The 22,232-nt window shown below is 40.2% G+C and overlaps 1 protein-coding gene across 3 annotated transcripts in view; it reads right to left on the reverse strand.

Annotated features, from left to right (window-relative positions):
- The window catches only part of ahctf1 (AT hook containing transcription factor 1), a 224,363-nt gene that overhangs the window by 36,690 nt on the left and 165,441 nt on the right, over positions 1–22,232 (reverse strand). For all 3 annotated transcript variants that reach the window (XM_064341031.1, XM_064341029.1, XM_064341030.1), the window contains 4 exons: positions 9,267–10,539; positions 8,959–9,067; positions 5,756–5,880; positions 5,107–5,351 (listed from right to left, as the gene is read on the reverse strand). In XM_064341031.1, coding sequence (XP_064197101.1) covers positions 5,107–5,351; positions 5,756–5,880; positions 8,959–9,067; positions 9,267–10,539 — 1,752 coding nt within the window. The remainder of the gene's footprint in view (positions 1–5,106; positions 5,352–5,755; positions 5,881–8,958; positions 9,068–9,266; positions 10,540–22,232) is intronic.

Raw genomic sequence — 22,232 nt, forward strand, 5'->3', positions numbered from 1 at the left:
ATCTACCTGCATCTCTCAATCATTAGCTCCCTTTAGATGGCCTGACTCATGCCTGCCTAAAAACCTACCTCCTCTACATTTCTCTCCCTCACGGACAAATTGAATGGCTGCACTCTCTATCCGATTACATCCTGTACTCCTGTACTCTTCTGCTTTCAATTCCTGCTGCTAAGCTTTTCAAAACCTGGTTACGTTGCCATGTATACCGACCTTGCGAAAGACTAGTCTTACAGCTTGACAGAATATACCTCAAAGTTGCTGTCTCTGAACACAGTGGGCACAACGGGTTCCCATCTACCCACTGTTTTAGGTTCTGTGGCGATGGCAGCACATCATAAGTAGCCCCTATCAGGAATTTTGTACGATATTCCTCCATACTCCACAGGTCCCTCCAGCTAAGCTTCCTCTTCTCAACACTTTCCCAGTTCATCGACTGTCTCTGCTTAGCCTGGGCCACAGCCTTTGTACACCTCACTACTTCCTCTTGTCGACGTACCTGCTCCACCACCAGCTTCCTCCTTTCTGTGGGACCTGCTTTGCTCCATACTGGTTTCCCTGAGTTGAGCCCTAAGCCCCCCCGGCCTTGTTGCACCTTACCTACAATGTCTGTAGTTGGATTTGGGACCAAGTTACTAACTACTGTATTTTTGCTCCCTGATAGCAACAACTCTTTTCTCACCTTCATGCACTTAAACTCCTCTGTTCGACTAGTTACTGGTAGCTGGAGAATGCCTTTCCCATACAATGCCACACTACTAATACACAGAGGAACTCCTAGCCATTTCCTAATATACAAATTAACCAACCTCTCTAGCCTTTCCACCTTTGGCACTTCATATACTGACAATGGCCACATCAACTTAGGGAATACACCATAACTTCAACTTGCCTGGAAGCCCTGACTTCTCTATCCTTCCTATCCCCTCTACAATGTTAAGTTGTTCTATCTGTTCACTGTCATTCAACTCCCCATTATACCACCTACCCAAACTTTTCACTGGCTTGTCCCTTATAGATGGAATTTCTTCCTCATCTACGTAAAACTTTCTCTCTATTACCTTCCCTCTGGTCAATGAAATGCTTCTCGACTTACTAGGCTTAATCTTCATCGTAGCCCATTTGAGATTCTCATTTAACTTCTCTAGTAACCTTTCTGTACAAGGCACTGTCATGGTCACCAGTGTCATGTCATCCATGTAAGCCCGAATTGGTGGGAGGCGCAGCCTGCCCTGCCATCTCTCCCTACCTACCACCCACTTTGATGCTCTAATAATGACTTCCATCGCCACTGTGAATGCTAGTGGGGAAATAGTACACCCTGCCATAATACCTATCTCTAGTCTCTGCCACGCTGTTGTAAAATCTATAGTACTAAAACACATTCTAATATCTTGGAAGTATGCTTTCACTAAGTTTACAATCGCCCCTGGCACTCTAAAGAAATCAAAAGCACTCCAAATAAGCGGTACCGAACCAAACGCATTTGCTAGGTCTAAAATTACCACGTGTAAATCTCTTTTCTCTATCTTGGCTGCCTGAATCTGGTGCCATATCATGCTAGTGTGTTCTAGGCACCCTGCAAAACCTGAGATTCCTGCTTTTTGCACTGTGGTATTGATTAAACTATTCCTTTCTAAATAGTTTGCTAGCCTCTAAGGTCCGGGATAAGGATTATCCCGGACCCGTTTATCCCATACTACTCTCAGTAACCTCCACAAGAATCTAAGTACATCAGGCGCACTTTCATAGACCCGGTAGGGGACTCAATTCGGCCCTGGGGCTGAAGAAGCCTTTGCACGCCTTACTACAGCTTCCACTTCCTATCCACCTTGGTGGCCTAATATCCATCGGAAACTCTATCTCACCTAACAGTGGTATATCAGGAGGAAGGCCCATTTCTCTATTCTTTCCTGTATCTGAGTAAGTCTTTTTTTAAATATTCCTCTACCTCTTGCTTTGAAGCTTTGAGTTGCCCTCCCTTTCCTTGGCTGAACATTCCTTTAACAAACGTAAATGGATCCCTATAAAATGCTGTCCTGACTCGCTCCTTCTTCTTTCTCTTCCTCCTAAGTTGTTCTGCCATCCTGAGTACTGCTAACCGACTTCTTAGCTCTTCCTGCAAAACATTAATTCCGTCTCTCTCATCCAGTCGCCTTTCTCCACTGCTTTCTTAGCTGTCTCCTCTCCTTCACTAATTTCTCAATTTCTTTCTGCCATCTGGACCTAACCGGCTGCAATTTCTCCACCCTCTTTCTATCAATGATTCAAAATCTTTCAGCACCATATTCATAGATAATGTCTCCCATCTTCTCTAATTTATTTACCACTGTTCCTTAAAGCCCGTCTAACACCATTATCAAATCCCTGTTAACGGTCTCCAATTCTTTCCTTTCATTTGCCCTAGGCCATTTAACTCTAGCTCTTTGCCCACAGCTCTTCTCTCTGACCGGCAGGCTGGCCTCAGTACCACCTACAACCTCTCCTCCAGCGCTTTCCCCCTCCTCCTCAGTGACAGGGTTAGTGATATCCTGCGAACTGTGGTTTTCTACCTGTCGCTGGATTTCAACCGACTGACTCGACTGACTTCTCAAGAAGTACTGATCAATGCGGAAAACCTGCACTCCCTCTACCAAGCATTTCTTTCTTCCCTGATGTATTCTAAGACCTTTTAGTGTTGTTTCTTTCTGCCAGCCACAAGGACAGATCTGGAGCTTCTTTCCCTCTACCACTACACCCCTGCCCTCCATTGATGCATTTATCCTACTCATAGTGCTGTTCTCTATAGTTCTAGTTCTAGAGGACAGGTTTGAGACCCTGTCCTTCATTGAATCGCTCATCAAACGCATAGTCCTGTCCGTTCCATAGTCTGTAACTGTGTAATCTGCCTGTGAGTCATCTTCTGCCCCTGCTCTCGCAGACTCTAGGGGTATTTTTCATGTATTGTTTGTAGCTTTTTTTGGGTGCAGCGAGATTCTTTACAGTCTGCGCCACCGCTGTAATGGGGTGCTAACCCATGCCAGCCCCGATGGGGGTCTATTCCCTTCTGTCAGCTGTCTTTCCAAGCCGTCACATGGACTTGCCCTAGTTATCAGCTGCTCAATTCAGAGCAGTCACTAGCAAGACTAGATCTGAATTTATAAACATATATAGCTGCAAGCTGCAATTCCTGGGGTCCAAGCACCAATTCTGCCTTCCATGTATTTCTACCGACTACTATATAATATTCATTTGTAGTGATTTTTTTTGTTGCAGATTCAGGGCTATACAGCACCGCTGCGCCAACTTAGCAAGTTTCTGTATTTGGACCTTGTTAGTAGCTTTCTACCACCATCATGTGGGCTGAAAGAACCCATGCTACTGGTGTGAAATGTGAGATCTGGTCATTTGCACAAATGTGTGCAAAGTCGCATGACATTTCAGAAAACAGTTTTACAGTTACAAGCACTCAACTGAAAAGTCACACTCACATTAAAGTTCTCCAGCTTGTCATTTGGCCATCATTTGTCAAAACAACAAGAAAATATATGTAGACAGACAGTTATATAGATTCAGCATTTTGTGCAAATTGATCAAATTTGGTCGAAGATGATGTCTGGGGTTTTCAACCACCAATACAGTAGCCAATACAATATAAAATATACAATATAAAATGCTGATTCCAAAGCTTCACAATATACCAAAATCTATATTGTGGCACTGTATCATACTGGTATTCATGTTAATACCAGTATACAGCCACACCTAGAGATTTTATTGATTATTCCAGAAAAGAAATATTTTGCATCTGTATACTGTACATTCCATCAAATAACCAAACTTAAATCACCAACAAAACTATGTTGATCTCACTTCACCAATCATTGGCACTGATGTATGCTTTTCTTGGGCAAATTGCATTCCGCGCGGCAAAATGCTGGCTGCATCTCAGCAAATGTTTGAGTTTACGAACACCAGCAACAGACCAAACACACATGTGCACAAATTCTGAGCTTAATTGAGGTACTCTACATATGCCCGGAGTGAATATCTAAACTACCATCTACACAATAAATGGAGAATCGTGACATTTTACGAATAATTTCACTAATAGTCGCAACTGGCCATTTTTTAATTCATGTTTTGTGTTAGGGTCGAGCATTATGTCAAAATTCTAATATTGGCCACCCTCACCACTGAAATTGTTACTGCCGATGTATTCATCCTGCATCTGTTATTTATTCATTTATTTATTAATCATAAATTTGGCATCTCCAATCCCACCTGAATTTGGAATGTCCAATTTGCAGACTATTTACAAGCATGCTCTTACACGGCATCTGCTGCTGCTGATTTTTGTGGACCAAATATTTATTCTGTATTCAAAATAAATCTGCCTTTACCTTATCCTATGACACCCAGTCTTTCTTTATTGATCTTCACTGAAACAGTATGTCTGCTCTTCTTCAATTAAACAAAAAAATTAAATTACCTTGAAATCTTTACAGCTTACGAGTTTCAGTGAGTCTAGCAGAGAGAGGCTGAACAGATGTCCGACACAATTTGAACATTAGTCCTCTGATTAATCACGAGGCTAATTTTTAAGGTTTAAAAGAAAACGCATACAGGCAACTAGTAGCCTAATTTGTGATAAGCTGCATATTGTTTTAAAAGATTCCATTTAAAAATTCTGAAATGATTAATTTCAGACCACATTCTTACTGTCACAGTCACTCCGGTGAAGCCGTTGTAGGCTGTGCTTTTTTTATTTTAGGGTGTGCAAGTACACAGTATGTAGATTAGATAGCAGTGTCTCATCCAATCAGCCGTGTCAATACTGCGTGCATGCATGTTTGTGCATGTGTGCGTCAACATTTTGGACAATCAGACAAATCTACATAGACCAAGAGAACCACAGAGTGGTTTATACTGGCTGCTGTTCGGAGCTAAAAAATAAAGGACATATTGGCAAAAAACTGGCAAACAAATTCAGCCCATCACCGATTCCCAATATACTGGTCCAATCTCCCAACCCTATTTTGTGGACTCACAAGTTTAATGGTAACAGAAAATGATGCTGACGAGCCTAATCCTGAAGCATGTAGAGGAAAATGTTTTATGTGTAGTCACCTCCAGCAGCACAGGAGTCACCACTGAGGGCATGGCAGTAGCTTGCTCCTGGAGATACCCCAACCCAAGAGGGGGCTCTTGTTGGAATAAGCTGGCGTCTTGAGGTTGTTGCTGGCACTCATTGCCCTCCATCTGCTCAATGATTTCCACATCACTTTCAGAGTCTTCTTCCTCAGCTGTGGTGTCAGAGTCTTCCTCAGAGTTGGCCCCGGACAGTTCCTCACTGCCATTTAGGCTCACAACAGCTGTGCAATATGGGGAAATTTTGATCAGACTTTCAGCTTAAATGTATTACACTAGGCAGTAGAAGATGAGGTATCCTGAATACAATGATAATTTCTGGTGCTTTTCCCATGGGTCCTATGCAAACAAATTTTGGACAGCACTGTAGTTAGGAATCTAGGCTAGTAAAGATTGAAGGTTTTTACCTTTGATGGGCTCTTGCGTAAATCTAGATGCTGTTTGGCGGTATATAAAATGTGAGCAAAAATTATTTCATTAATAAATTTAATTCTCAGATACTGTAAGAAGAAGCTTCCAAGGCCAAATAAAAGCAGAATCCTAGAGGAAGGGAACTTGCTGAAAACACATTCCAGCCCATAATGATAAAAATGTTCACCATTATTAACATAACAGCAACTTTGCTTACAATGTGAATCAGTGGTGGTGGTAGCACCAGAGGACACAGAGGTCACAGACTTCTGCGTTGTCAGCACTGGGGAGGTGGGGCCAACTGCCGCAGGTGCCTCTTTTCTGGCATTAAAGGAACACTCACTGCAAGGAAGAGGAAAAACTACAGATGTTATATTCTGACGAGTGAGAAATTAGGGGGGGCCTAGCCCAAATCATGAAAAACAGCCCCAAGGGGACAAACAACCAAGGGGTGTCCAGATATGTACTATGGTGTAAATTTTGTGCCACCAGACAAATTAATTTGTATTTCATCATTTGAAATTGTATATAAAGTTTTGAAATTTAATTTGACTACACTGAATTTGTATTTCATAATTTGAATTCATATAAAAGGTTTTAAAGCTGAAGGATGTGATTTGAATCTGAATTTCAAGAACTTGAACTTTTATGGATCCCAATGAAATTCTTTCAATGGGATCCATACTTATTCAGTTTCTATTCAACCCGCCAACTCTCAAAAAGTCATTATTTCAAATTCGACCTTCCAAAATCTTGGATCTCCAAAAGATTTCGGTTTGTGAACATCTGGGCACTTAGGAACGTGGCTCGCAGATATCAATCTGATGGATTGCATCACATGTTTCTCATTGGCCATTCCGGAGTGCTGTCAGACTCTGGAAAATCCATCCAAGTTCGACATCTCGTTATCGTAGCTAGCTATCTGGTTTACTAGCAAAAGGTGCCGTATTTTAGAAGACTGCATGCACATATAAAGGATGCTGAGCAACAGAGATCAGTGTTTATGAAATACAAACGATGTGGGAATGTGTGCACTCTCCGCATACTTTGGAGTACACAGAATTTCAGGGAGGCTGAGTCTTTAGCCTATTTGGTGACAATAAAAAATAAAATTAAAAAATAAAAAAGAAATCAGATGCAAGAGAAAAGAATTAGAAACACAGTTATTTTGCTGTTCTTACTCTGTGCGAAGGCCTCCGCGTTTAATTCACTTTTCCCTCACTGCATGGTGCAATTATGGTATTACTTCTGATCTTACTCAGCAATATAGACATATAATTATGCCAGCTAAGCAGATGGACAGCTGTTAGCTCCCTTGATTACTTCCATGTGTGATCAAATATTAAATTAACAACTGTATAAAGATGGGTAATGACAGTGCCAAACCACAAATCACTTTTTTTCCCCATGCAATGTGCGCAGTTATGAACTGACAGGATTCACTACTGCAGTGACTTCCACTCCACATATTTTTGGTTTGACACATCACAGGCCCCCAAAGGGGATTGATGTTCTATTATGAACTACTTCAATTGAGGTTTAAGGGCCATATAGGTATATGTGAGGCTTTAATAGACGAGTGTTTGGGTTAATGCACATGTATTTTAGGGTGTTCTGATGCAAGACTGCAAAAAATATGAGACGAGAATGGAAATTTATGCATATGACCTACTAGAGGCAATTCATAGCTGGTTGCCATTGTGGCAAGGTAAATTTGTCTGAATTATTATTTATTTTTTTAAATATTTCCTGCAGAGGTCATCACATTGCTCCATTCCTTTGGGAGGCAGTAGAGGATTGATTTGTACATGTACCAACCTGAAATGGCTATTGTGACCACATTACATTTATGGCGACTCTTCCCCTACGCTTGTTAATCTTATTAAAACACATGACACATTTTCAGAAACAGTTGCCTGTTACAGAAGTCGAGCGGATGACTCTGGAGATGGTTGGCTATTGGGTACGGAATTAAACAACTTCAAATATTAAAACTGTTCTGAATTTCCTTTTAAAATTTTTTATTTTATTTTACCAAATGAGACGTGTTAACATTTAAAGCTGCCAGTGCCTATCCATTGCATCCATAGATCCTGACACTTGTCCAAAACCTGACTTCACCAGAGTTGAAGTGGTGCAACAATGCTGTTTTCCAGCCATGCGCAAGATGCATTTTGAATACTAGCAGATGCGTTTAAATGAACTCACTGCGGCTGTGCTCATTTACATAACCATTCTTAGTAAATACCCTGCTAAATTGAAAACGTGCCAACACAGACTTTAGAGGCACTGACAGAAATTTGCAGCATGTTCAGTAAATATTGCCCTAAGTTTCACAATTTGAGTTTCACACTCTGATCTGCCATTATTTGCAACATTATCACCCTGATATATATTAATGGGCCATGTGTATGTTAAAAAGGTTAATTGTGGATGTTTTCTGACCATCTATGATAAATGTAGAAGTGGATATTAATGTGAAAAACATTTATGCTGATCTCGTTGCTCTCCCTTATATCATGAGAGACAGGTATATGTGGTGTTTGGTAAATCTTGGGGGGGCAGGGGGAGGGCGAAACAAAACTTACGTATGGAGAAAAGCATAAATGTGTATGCATCCTAAGTGCCCGCATGATCACAAAGCTTTTGGAAGGTCGAATCTGAAACTGACTTTTTGAGAGTTGGAAGGATGAATAGATACTGAATAAAAAACTGAATTTCAAGGGGATCCATAGAAGTTCAGGTTCTTGAAATTCAGATTCAAATCGCATCATTCAGCCTCAAAACCTTTCATATGAAATCAAATTATTAAAATTAACTAGATTCAAATTCAGTTTCTGGAGCGACAAATTTACACCATAATGAACAATTTCAAATTTAATCCAAAAACAAAGATAAGACAAAGTAGTGAAAGACCATTAAAATTGTTCAAGCAATGCTACAAGTTCAGTTTCAGTTAAAACTGAAATCTGTAACCTTAGTTTTTAAAGCCTGTTTTATTGGTCTGAACAGTAGTTTTCAATTGATAAAGAATAAAGGGGGCAGATGAAAAGAGTAATTAAAGAAAAGCATAAATTTATTAAAAAAAAAAAAAAAAAGTTTTATATATTACTTAAACCAAGATTGTCCAGAGACTAAAACATTAAATTTAACATTTGAACAAATATTAATTGCTCAATTCCCAGCTGAACATGCGACCAATTTAATAATTCAATAACTCATGGATGCTATGTAATCTCGATTCTCTTTTACCTCTGAGCGCAAAATGTGCAAATATGCAAGTTATCAGAGTATCAAGTTACATGAGACACAAATATCACAGACAGTAGTAATCAGTTATTAAACAGAGATACCAGAATACAGCTTTGTTCTGCAGTAGTACACATTAGTAAACAGTAAATGTAAACATATCGTCTGTACCTATAGGAGGAGGTTGCCCAGGCCTGCGATGCTTGCCTTATGCTGGAACGGGTCAGTGGGGAAGAAAGATCGTTGCCAAATAAATGGCGCTCCACAAACTCATCCAATCCTGAGGAGAAGGTAAATGGCCCATGGTTCAGTTATTCAACAGGCCAAATTTACATCTGCAATTAGCAGAAGCTTGTATCCACAGTGACTTATCTTTAGTGCCAAGTGATTAAAAGAAAAAAATATATATATTTTTTTTCTTTTAAAGGATAAATTCAAATCATTAAAAAAATTTCTACCTGAAGCAGTGAACTCCTCACCTAGGTGCACTGTGCATTGCTTAGCCTCTCCCTCCTCAAAGCTGTACTCCACCTGTTCCTGCTCCAAGCTTGCCTTCTCCAGCTCCAGCATAGGCTCTGTCACTTCCTTCACTGGAATCTGCTCCACCACACCCAGTTCATGATCAGGCTGCGACACTTCCTGCCCCAAGTCAGACTCCCCTGCTTGCTTCCCCAAGTCAGACTCCCCCGCTTGCTGCCCCAGGCCAGACCCCTCCGCTTGCTGCCCCAGGCCAGACCCCTCCGCTTGCTGCCCCAGGTCAGACTGCTCTGCTTGCTGCCCCAGATCAGACTCCCCTGCTTGCTGCCCCAAGTCAGACTCCCCCGCTTGCTGCCCCAGGTCAGACTCCCCCGCTTGCTGCCCCAGGTCAGACTTCCCCGCTTGCTGCCCCAGACCAGACTCCCCCGCTTGCTGCCCCAGACCAGACTCCCCCGCTTGCTGCCCCAGACCAGACTCCCCCGCTTGCTGCCCCAAGTCAGACTCCCCCGCTTTCTGCCCCAGACCAGACTCCTCTGCTTGCTGCCCCAGGTCAGACTCCCCCGCTTGCTGCCCCAGGTCAGACTCCCCCGCTTGCTGCCCCAGGTCAGACTCCCCCGCTTGCTGCCCCAGGTCAGACTCCCCCGCTTGCGGCCCCAGGTCAGACTCCCCTGCTTGCTGTCCCAGGCCAGACTCCCCCGCTTGCTGCCCCAGGCCAGGCTCCCCAGCTTCCTGTCCCAGATTAGGCTCAGCTACTTCTTGCTCCTGGTTAGGTTCTGCAAATTCTTGTACCAGGTTAAACTTCACTTCTTCCTGCCCCAATACAGGCTCTACATCTTCCTGCTCTCCAGGTGCTTCATCCAACTTCTCTATACCTGTGCATGTGGGGGGCAAGGGGAAGACCTCTGGGACCACAGACTTCATGTTTATAGCCACCACTTCCTCCACCTCCATCTCCTGTCGCTTGTCCTCTGGGTCCTCGGGTGTGGGGGCTTCATGCAACTCCATTGTGGAGTCTATATAACAGGTGGACGCACTGCTTATTTCAGCCACTCCCACCACATCTTCTTCCTCATCTTCCACCACCTCATGCACAGAGCAGCAGCTTTCTGATTCGCCCACCTCTTGTCTCAGCAACAGGGCCTGCGGAACAAATGTCAAAGTGTCCTGCTCTTCCTCATCTTCCTCCTCTGGAGGCAGCCCTCTCAAGCCTTCTACTCCAGGTTTGGGGAGAGGAGAGGTGGATGACAACAGGCAGACCTCATTCTCTGCTGGAATCTGGAAGGAATTAATAATACACACAACAGATCATTTTAAAAAAGAGGCTATACATTTTCTAGACTTTAAATTCACAAAACATGAAACTGTAGTCAGGCATGTACCGGAAGTGGGCAATTCAGAAATATAACCGCAAGCAGCAATACACAGGGTCTAAGCACACATCGCTAATATTAAGACACATTAGAAACTACCAGTATATATTGCCTTCATGTGGAAGTCCAATGTCATTGTGTTGATCTGAGATGTCAACATTGACATTTGGGTTTAGAATGTTATATTATGGCATTAATTCTCAAGCTGTAGAGAGGTTTTCATTTACACCATTTACTGTACATGTACATGGATGTATATTGACTGTGCATAGTACCATTTTAGGTCTTAGGTTGACATCTTATCTGTCTCTGTTGTGCTTGTAATGTTCATGAAATCATTTTGGGCGTAAATGACCACTCCATACTATTATTCTGTTTACCAATAATTGTTAAACACTTTCACAGAGTTCCCAAGCAACCACGTACATTTCAAGTGAATTCCTTAACTATTTTCCAATCCACATCCAATATTTTCAATAGTTTCATAAATTACATCTTATCAATTTAACTTTTTCAAGTTTTTTTTAGAAAGAGCTTGCAAGGAGCTGGTGAAATGACAGTCATCATCTGATCATTACTTGCCATTAAAAAGTATAACTCACATTAGTAACAAGTTGTAGTAAATCTGATCTGACCACATGATCACGATTAAAGTACCATCTCATTTTGAGCCAGGAAAAACCCTGTATAGGTACAATAAATTTCCGCCACTTTTACGTGTATGCACAATTACTAGCCAAGCATATGTACAAAGTTATATTTTGTTGAGATTCTGACATCTTATAGTTGCTTGGTGTAGCTGCAATAGTTAAATACATTCTAAAAATCTAAAATTAAGTTGAACAATTTAGTTTATTACTCCGCATTTTAAAAAGTACACCCACAATATTCAAGCAATCACTGAGGGGAAAAAAGCACCTTTCATTTTCCAAAAAAAAAAAATCTAGATCAAAATGGACTATTTGCAGTGATAACTGCTGAACATATTCAAGGAATGTTTTCTACAAGGGCAGTCAAAGTAGTCTCAAAGTTCACACCCAACACTTTTTAGGCTGAACACAAAGTTTAAATGACCTAACTTGTGTGTTGCGTTGGCCTTAAACAGACAGACAAGCAATGTCTAAAGCAGTGGTTCTCAACTCAGGCCAGAAAGGGCCGGTGTGGGTGCAGGCTTGTGTTCCAACCAAGCAGTTACACACCTGATTCTACTAATCAAGGTCCTTAGTAAAGACTCCAAAGGTTGATTAGTAGAATCAGGTGTGTAACTGCTTGGTTGGAACAAAAGACTGCACCCACACCGGCTATTTCTTGCCCGAGTTGAGAACCCCTGGTCTAAAGCATCCAAATAAATATTCTGTGAAACACAATATACAATAATTCCTCTGGACTGTGCTCTTGCCTGTGTGTGTGTGTGTGTGTGCAATAAATATAAAATAATATACAAAGTGAAAGCATTCAATTAATTTCTAATTATAAATGTTAAATATTGCCTTTGAAAAATTAATATGTTAAGTTTGAATTGGGAATAGCTAGTGTACGAAAGTTTGCCTAAGCTGTCGTTAGTACTCGAAGCCACTCTATTCTATAACCGGAGCTTCTGATACAGAGTTTCAGTTTGTGTTGCCTGCCGGAGAGAAAGTTTTTAATTGTCTTTATTTTACTGTTTCTGTGTTATTGAATACAACGTAAGTAACTGGCCAATGTTACCATGTATTTATATTGTAACTGTAGTTCACCCATTGTTATTTCATAGTAATGTTTCTTCAGTTATTTTACATTGTCATTCAGCTAGCTTTAGCTAAACTCTGGTAGCCATCATATATGCCATTTAACTGTTTCTGTTGCTAGGTAGCGATTCTTAATGGCAGTTAACCGTTTTGGTTACTAAACAGTCATTATCTGATGATAGTGAGCTATAATTAAGTTACAAATGAACTAATTATCTTTACTCGGAATGCCATTTTTCAATGCCCGTCTAACTCTGTTATATGCAGCACTATATATATTTAATTACTAATGGTTTTAATAAAGAAATCAGTTAATTGTTTACACATCAATGTTAATACCATTTGTACTGTCAATACCGTTTACATTAACGCAAATACCGTTCACCCAATTACTAATATTGCCATCTAATATGCTATCAGGTTGCAATATTGATACTATTCTGACAGTATTTTAACTAAACATAGTTTCTTTTATACAACATTTTATTGTTTATTATTGATGTTAATGTACAGTAACCCTATGTAAAGGATTATTGTAATAATTCGTATTGTTCCTTTCAGACCACACACACAAACATACAACAATAATTAAAGCCTTTAAACTGAAGATCCTCTAGTGATTCTCTGACCGAAGGCACACATCTCTATATTGTCACCAACTCAACCAGTGTCATTCCCAGAGAGTGCCTATCCCTCTCAAACAATAGCTAGAATGGCGAATTGTATGACCACAAGTCTGGATTCTTGAATGGAATCTAGTCTGTAACAGCTTCACATTTCAAATCAATGTGAAACACCTTGTCTTTACATAGTATGGCATCACCCTTACTCAGCACCTTTTAAATGCAAAGCAATACGCATTGATTTGATTGGCTTGTGGAGGGCACATCAAAATCACAGCAACACAAACACACTTGTTAAGAATTTAAGAACTAGTTGCATTAAAGCATATTTGAAGCATCTGCAAATTAAGTGATTTTCTTGTGAATTTCTTCTATATTTGTAATATGCAGGGCTCTATAAGACCACCATGTGTTTTGATTAAGCCAATGGCTTGTACCTGCTTTGTTGAAGTACCAGTCAATAGGCCTTCAAAGTTTCATCACTATGTCTCACTCATGTGGTTATGCCAAAACTGGGGACAAAGGAAAATCGATAATAGTATTTCCAAAATGGCGGCCAATCCAAGAGGTCAGCAACACAAAAGATACAGACCGATGATCCAGATGAGGAAATTTATAATTACAATTTTACATCTCTAAAAGACAACATTGATTTTGTTATAGCGTCACCATGTTGATTCAATTAGGCCACTTTAAAGTTTGGCTGATGATGCGAGTGCCAATATAGCCATCAAATTAGCATTCCCTCCACAGGAACAATTTGTTTTTTGTACATCCACCACCAGGTGGCAAATGTGAGCACTCAAAACCACATTTGACAGTTAACACCTTGACAGCGGGACTCACAAACAAACAAGAACAGTGGGGCTTGCGGTCAAATTACCGCTACTCATATTTTAATGGGAAAGGCGAGGAAAATACATTTTAGCGACAAGCTGTAAATGGGGACATGCTCGTTACCCATAAAATTTTTGTGTGTATTTGAGTGGAATGTATGTCTATAAATGGTTATTCAGCAAACTTCGCAGTCAGACTGTGAAACTTAACAACAGTCAGATCTGAGCGTTTTCAGCACATTCCATAGGTTAACGTTAGCCATGTCATATATGAGAGGATTGGTATAAATGTAACGTATCCTAAATGTTGCACGGTCAATAACTTTTTGTACACAGCTGCGAAAGTCGCCATTTGAGGATTGTATACGCGCAATTCAGTCCTATACCAAATGTTTAATGGAAAAGAAAAGCCACCTGGGTCACATGCATTTATTATAAGCACACACCAAATTGGACTGCATAGTATCTTTTCTTTTGCTATTTGGTTTTGTGTTCATTTGTATTGAATACATTTAATGGCCAGATTAAACTTTCATTAAAAGATCTTGATCGAAATGAAATGGTCTGTTGTCAATGAAATGAATGCATCCTTTTGCAATGCTGTAAAACATTAACTTCAACAATGAACTTTATTCACAGGTCAATACATTGTCTAACAACAATAGGTTACCATAGACGTTTTGATGTAGAAATTTATGGTAGAAAAAACCAGCATAACTTATCAGAGTCAATTAAGTTATGAACGTAATTGAAATAGGTAATTACTACTGACACTTGTGTTTTATTTTTTGAATCAGTAAAGAAATACAGGCAGTTTGCGCCAGCTTTCTTCACAAAACCCTCAAAGCAAGTTCTGGTACTTGCCAGGTGCAAATGTTTGAGCTACTGAATGACTGACTTTGATGTGAATTGCTCAAATTGTTTCGCACATATAATCACACAAAATTCATTCATTACAGTTGTGTGATGAAGCGGATAAAGACTTCAGGGTGGGGATGGATAATTGTGGCTGGTCATATAAACAATGGGTTTAGAACTCGTTATAAATTTTCACTTTTTCACTGAAATTGAGACGTTGAATACAAACTGAATAGACTACATGACATCTGCTGAAATGTAACCGATTTGTGTGCGGTCCCTGCTTGTTATGACTGAAGAAATTACTTAAAAATACTTCACTTTCGGAAATACTGTATTTCTTTTAACCACTTCTTTCCATTTTGTGTGTGGTCTTGTCTTCAAGAAAATAGTTCTGCAACATATAGTTTCATAATATTCATGAAATTAGGTTGGTGTGGGAGAAGAAATATATGCGGTAACCTAATGTTGGACAGTACCAGGAAGTAAAGAACACAGCCTTTTTAATGTTAAACAAGGCAGATTCCTTTTGTTTCGCAAATGAATATTTGGAGATATAAATTGAACAATCTGTCAAAGAAATTGATGAAGAGTGTTACATCAGGCCATCTATTGCTTGAAGAGATAGATAATCGGGTATATAGGCTAGTATTGTGCTTATTATCTCGGCTAATTAAGAAAAATGAACAGCTTGTTACAATTCTGGGATTGCAAACTCAACCACATGAATGGGAAATTTGTTATTTTATTTTAATTTTACAGTATACAGACAAAGCCGTTACAAGAAAGTGCAGTTAAAAAGAGCATGGGTATATAGACGCTTTCAATGGTAACAACATAAACAAACGTTACTGCGCATGTGCGTTGTTCTGGCCCTAACTTAACTTCCGGCAGACTTCCGCAAGCAATCAATAACAAGAGTCCCTCTAGACTATTTCTGATAACAAGCAAAATAAATAAGTAAATTATGGTAGCTAGCTAGTTAAAACTATGTCTAGCCAGTATTATTTGGGGTTACCAGCCAAAGAAAAGAACCGTTACTTGGCCAAACTCAAATGCGATAACGTTACACTGCCAGAAAAATGTGACAGATACAGACAGTGTTGACAGTATTGCACCTTGCTGAGCATCATACATTCCTTGCATAATCCATAACTATTCTGGTTACATGTACATTCCTGTGTAAAAAGTGCACTCTTTCTATGATATTGCTTAAAAACGACAATTATTTACATGAGACACAAACTGGGGCTAGTGGGCAGCGTGTGTAGCCAATGTACTGTAGGTTATTTATTAGCATGCATTGATGGAAAAACATCGTGGCTCTTAATAATAGTTTGGGTCATCTTGCTAGGTTACCACAAAAAAAAAAGATCAGTCAATGTAACACTGTCAAGTCATTGGAAACAGGTATCATAACGTTAGTTCAAAACGTAGCTAAAGCGTATCAACTACTAGCATTGATCTAACGTTACGGTGTATGATTTATATGTAGCTAGCTACGTTTAGCTAGCTAGCTACAATCAATTTAGTTAGCTAATTCATAACTATTGCAGCCTTGTTACTGGTCAGCTAGCTATTAGCTATCGCTTATCATTTTGTGTAAGTCGTGTAAGTCGCTCTGGATAAGAGCGTCTGCTAAATGCCTGTAATGTAATATCATGAGATTGTTACCTGAAACGAAGTGAGTGCTAGAGTGAGAGCACCTATTTTTTCTGTGCCGACAAATAAGTCAGAGGTGGTCCAGCGCTAGCTTTTTGTTGCTAAGGGGAACGTGTATCGACCGCCACATATAAATGAATGGAACTTGACATAAATTTGCTAGCATACTGTATACGTGTCCTGTCTTGCGTATTTGAGGTTAATATGAGAAAGGGTGGTCTCTATCAGCACGTCTAGGAATCCGTACACTGTTGTAACCCAAGTCGCCGGACGCAATAGAGCCGTTAGGAAAGCGGTTTGAAATTATGAAGCAACGTCTGCGCCATTGGCTTTTATGGGTCGCGATGAGATAGCTAATTCCAAGCGTGTTGCTTGTCTTAAAGTTGATATACTAAACAAGGCTGTATTAGTATTACTAAATGTGTATGTATGAAGTTGATTTTTTTTTTAAATATAGTTTATGATGTATATTTTACAGGACTTACATTTTAACAGGTAACGATGTTCAGTTATTTCTCAAAAATACGAAGTAACAATGGGCAAGCACCAGCTATAATAATCACAGGGATCAATCAATCAATCAAATTGTATTTGTATAGCGTATTTTACAGCAGTTGTCACAATACAGACAGCTCTGGCCTAAACCCCCACAGGAGCAAGCCTAAGGCAACAGTGGCAAGGAAAAACTCCCTGTGGCAGATGGGAAGAAACCTTGGAAGGAACCAGGCTCAAGGGAAAAACCCATCCTCCTCTGGTCGAGGGATTCAAGCAATTAGTTTCACAATTCCCTTGTGGGGAAATCTTTTTTCTTTGATCAACATGAACCAATATTTAGTGTTATTAATACAATAAATCTAATATACACACACATTTACTCATATTGCTAAAATATGGGATACAACATTTAATTAACCCCTTAGCGCACATGCCAAATCTAGCCAAATTTTGCCCATTTAGGGGGTACCCTATTTAAAGCTTTATAACTCCAGATGTAAACACCACACAGACTTGAAAAAGGTGGTACCCACTGGAACCCCACAAAACAAATGTTCTTTATTTACATATTCCCTGTTGTGACTAAGCCCGGTATTTCAGTCAAATGGAGTCCTTTCGTAGAGCTTCTATGTACAAAATGCACTTACAATGATTACTTATCACACAAACTAAATTCACTTAAAAAACTATCAAACCACTTCGTTTTAACTTGCTGTGTACTCTGACTAGTGCTCCCCAACAAACACTACGTAATGACGTTGCACTTTGGTCATAATTTGCAACAATACCAACAGGTGACGTTGTGACAACATTGCTCTATGGTCGCAAAATAACCAGTCCTCATGGAGACTGTTCTGCAACGTTGCAGTAACGCTACAGAATTACGTAAATACGATGTAATTTAATAACGTAACAATTACGTTATATCACAGTCCTCATCCTTACTTCATTTGAAACGTTACTGGTAGGTTGTCAGAACGTTTGTAAATGACGTATTGGCTTACATTAAAATATCTGTCTATCTGTCTGCACGGTTACGCTTGGACCGTTAATACGTTATATCCAATGCAGGTTTTTTAAATTTTTTATAGGATATGATGGATAAGCGGGTATAGGGTTCTAGGGCGGCTGACATGGATAGGGATTTTATAGTAGGACTACGTGTAAAGCATGGAGGATAAAATATAGTTTAGGGTGAAGGGATTTAGAGTGTAAATCTATTGTCTGATCCAACCTCCGGAGCAGAAGGTGGCGGTAATTCACCAATAAGCTGGACACCACCCGCTGTAAAACAAGAAAACGACGACGTTATATCCAATCACATGCGCATATTGCTGTGACATGCTCTTGGAAGAAGGTCGCTGTGGTTTCAAATTCTCCGTGGGAAAATCTGGGTTTGATGGCGTACAGCAGGTAAGTGTTTCATTATGCCTTTATATTTAACTGAATGTATTAATGCGACAATACTGGATGCTAACCGCCGTAAAAAGTTAACAAGAAGAACTGGATGTATTGCAGACCTTTTCAGTTAGTAGTATCTGCAATGTAATGTTGGAGTCCTGCTTTCAGCATGCATGTTTGCAGTTCTAGCTGAATGTTGCTAATGCTTAAAGTTAGCCGGTGAAATGGTGATGTTCAGACCTGGCGTCTGTTCTGGGACTAATTAGGGGTCCAAGCAGTGAAGCTGGTGGAACCCTATTGTATCCGTTAGGATTATTATTAGGGGTCCAAGCAGCGAAGCTGGTGGAACCCTATTGTATCTGTTAGGATTATTATTATTATTCTTATTTTTCTCCGCTAAAAGTGTCTGAGGCTCAGCAACCATAAGTCCTAGAGCAACCAAATTTGGCAGGTGGGTTCCTATGACCTCCCATTACTCAGGCACTACAAATCACCTATGTCGGCCAGATGGTGGCGCTATAACAAAGGATCATGCGTAAAAGGCCATAACTCCCACACCGTACGTCAGATCAACACAAAACTTCATCGACCTATGCAGCTCAACGTACTCTTCAACTTTGCCTTTGGGACCACCTATGTCCGCCATATTGTTTGCCCGCCATTTTGACTTTTTAGTTGGGGTGTGGAAGCTTTCTCCACTAAAATATCTAAGGCTCAGCAACCATAAGTTGTAGACCAACCAAATTTGATAGGTGGGTTCCTATGGCCCCCCGCTACTCAGGCACTACAAATAACCCACATTGGCCAGATTGTTATAGCGCCACCAAGGGTCATTTTTAAAAGGTCATAACTCCCACACCGTAAGTCAGATCAACACAAAACTTCATCGACCGATGCATCTGAATGTGCTCTACAACTATTGGGACCACATATGTCCGCCATACTGTTTGACTGCCATTTGGACTTTTTTATTAGGTGGGGTGCGGAAGAGCTGGAGCTCCAAATCTAAGTGTTACGACATCTAGTAAACCTCTTTACGGCAAGCGGCTAGATGACATCCATGGCGACGCAAGTAATCCGACACTGTAGGGTCTAGTTTTTAATCAGTGAGGGGAGGGTCTGAACGTCGGGGAAGCAATGGAAGACAGTGCCAGCCAGAGTGCATGCTAGGTTACCAAAAGTTTGTTAGTAAAAGCTTTTTGAGAGGATGAATAATTACTTTTCTTGAGCATGGATCCATTTGAAGACAGTATCGGGTGAGTTTGTTTAGTCTTTGAATCTGACATTATGCTGAGAAATGACTAAACCATTTTATTGATAGTATTTGAGTTTCGGTGCAAACGCGCGAAAACACGCTGGTATAATAAAACAATGACGGTAATACATATAGTCCACTTCATTCCGTTGCTACCATAACATACCAAACTATCTTGTGTCTACAGCTGCAGTTTCTCGCTGCAATTACTAATATTGAATATAAACAAAAGACGCCATTTATGCTGTACTCTGCCAATGTCTAAATAAATAATACGGTACTCTGAGAGTAGGAAGCAGGTAGCATGGATGGCGAGTTGATATTTCGTTTTTTGCTACTAAAAGTTTGTTAGTAAAAGTTTTGAGAGGATGAATCATTATTTTTCTTCTTTGGCATGAATCCATTTGAAGACAATATTGGGTGAGTTTGTTTAGTCTTTAAATCCGTCATTATGCTGAGAGAAATCGTATTCTCAATTTAATCTCTAAATTGACTGTAAGTTTAGTGTTGTAACTAGGTAGTTGTTTCGTAGGCACTCGTCTTAAATTGCTTGAATTTTTGCATAGACTGAGTTGTTGCTGTTCTTGTTTGTGTTAATCAGTTTAACCTACAGGGCCCAAATTGAACTAGCGGTTGTTCCCTGCACTTGGAACGGTATTTCTCTCTAGGGTTTTCGACACACTTGTTCCTGGTTATGGTTATACACTTTGTTGTACGTCGCTCTGGATAAGAGCGTCTGCCAAATGCCTGTAATGTAATGTAATATTCCATAACAACAAGATAAACCCAACATTAGCCCTAAAATATGCCAATACAGCAGTGAAAACGCTGCTCACTGAATAACGAAATAAGCGAGACAAAATTTTTAAAAATTATACCATGTCATTTTACAGTCAATATCTGGGACTAAACATTGAATAAATATACAATCTTACCATTGGTTTTACGCGTAGACATGTGCCTTTTGCGACTGAGTGGTCATATATTGTCTTGGACAATCCGTTTGTGAGATATATGCACATTTGTGATGCCTGGGTAGGCTACCTTCAAAAATAGCTGTGAGTAATACCACACCTGTTGCTTACGGCGTTGTCGCCCTTTTTAGTACAATTTGGCTTGATTGACAATTCATTTATTCAGTAGGTGAGAGTATAAGCTTTCTAACGATGTATAATATGTCTGATTTTGCTTTTGGAATAGCGTTTTATAGGTCAGCGCAACCAAAAATTCTCTTATCTGTCAATGTCTAAATAAAAAATACGGTAGGCTACTCTGTGCGCAGCACGCAGGTCGCGAGTTGATATTTCGTCTTTTGTTTCGTTTTTTCTCAATGTCGTATTTATTATTTGAAATGTGTATTTATGTGTTATTATTCTATCTGTCTCTGAAGCGCTCTGAAATGTGCATTCTCTGCTAAGCTGAGCAATGGATTGGACTATGTGTGTGACGCCTATTTTAGTTGCAGCGCAGAAGCGCTGCAGCTCTACATACACGCCGGACCATCTAAATGCTGTTTTATACTTTGCACTCGCGAAGGGCCAAATCATTTGTGCGGTATATTGCACAGGTTGTGCAGGCCACGTAATTAGATTTTGTTACTGACCGTAGTAGTTCAAAAGACAGCACCTTCATTTATATTTCCAAACCTGCTAAATACTGCACCAATGACCACAAAAATGCTAGATGTAACTTGTTGCAACGAAGACATACACCTGACAAAAGCGTTTTTAGTCGCATATTTAACGTTGCCTATCGGTTTTGTGAATCAACTGTTATAACCTGTTAGTCAAAGCCATATGCCAGTGACCTCATTTCAGCAGTCAACCAATCATCTTCTTTACGGCGTATGCGGGCACTGGTTACTAACTATGTGCTTTTAATTTCTTGAGGAGGTCTGCGTCTTCAACGTGGCTGTGGTCTGCAACCGTCGCACATGCCGCACATTGCGCACAACCCCTACACAGACCCATTTTTACATGTACTATGCAGAAGTATAAAACAGCCTTTAGTGTTACGACATAGTAAAGGCCTTTACGCCTAGCGGCGAGGAGACATCCATGGTGATGCAGTAGATATGTTGGGTGAAGTTATATGATCATGAGGACAAAACCATTTAAAAATCGCTCCATAGGGGGCGCAATTGTGCCAATGCTTTGACCCCTCCCAACGCCGCTTGCGGCTTTAATTTGAGTTTGTGTTCTGTTAGATAACATATTTGCTAGTTTGAGTATTTAACGCTAATAGCTCAGTGCAAATGTAATGTAAGACCAGCTAAAGTAGGCAGTATACTTCTTACGAAGTAGAACTTTTTGAGCAAAACGAAGCAATCAGAACAACTAATGAACAAAAAGACGCAGTGTTGTGTGTTCGTACGGTGCAGTTTGTGACGGCTTCCAGTGAGAATTTTTAAAAAAGTTCGTTCTTGTTCTCCGACCTCCCCCTGTCAGCTATTGGTCCAAATATCACATAGTTGTTACGTCACAGTTGAGAGTTCAGAGGGCTGAATTCACATGCTAATGTACGGAGAGTCAACGCCGATCTCTCTTCTGTAGAGATGGGAATTCTGTGAGTTCCCGCATGTTCGATGAACGGTGCTACTCGTTTCAGCAAGTCATCAAAACGCCTAGCACACATTCGGAAATAAGAGAAAGTGGACCCCCTTGTCTAAACTCGCATTTTGCTAGATAAACTAAAGCCACTTTAAACATTTTGTTTTGTGTTGTGATCTCGCGTAGCCCTTC

This window comes from Anguilla rostrata, chromosome 6 (genome assembly GCF_018555375.3).
Source record: "Anguilla rostrata isolate EN2019 chromosome 6, ASM1855537v3, whole genome shotgun sequence".
Taxonomy (NCBI): Eukaryota; Metazoa; Chordata; class Actinopteri; order Anguilliformes; family Anguillidae; genus Anguilla; species Anguilla rostrata.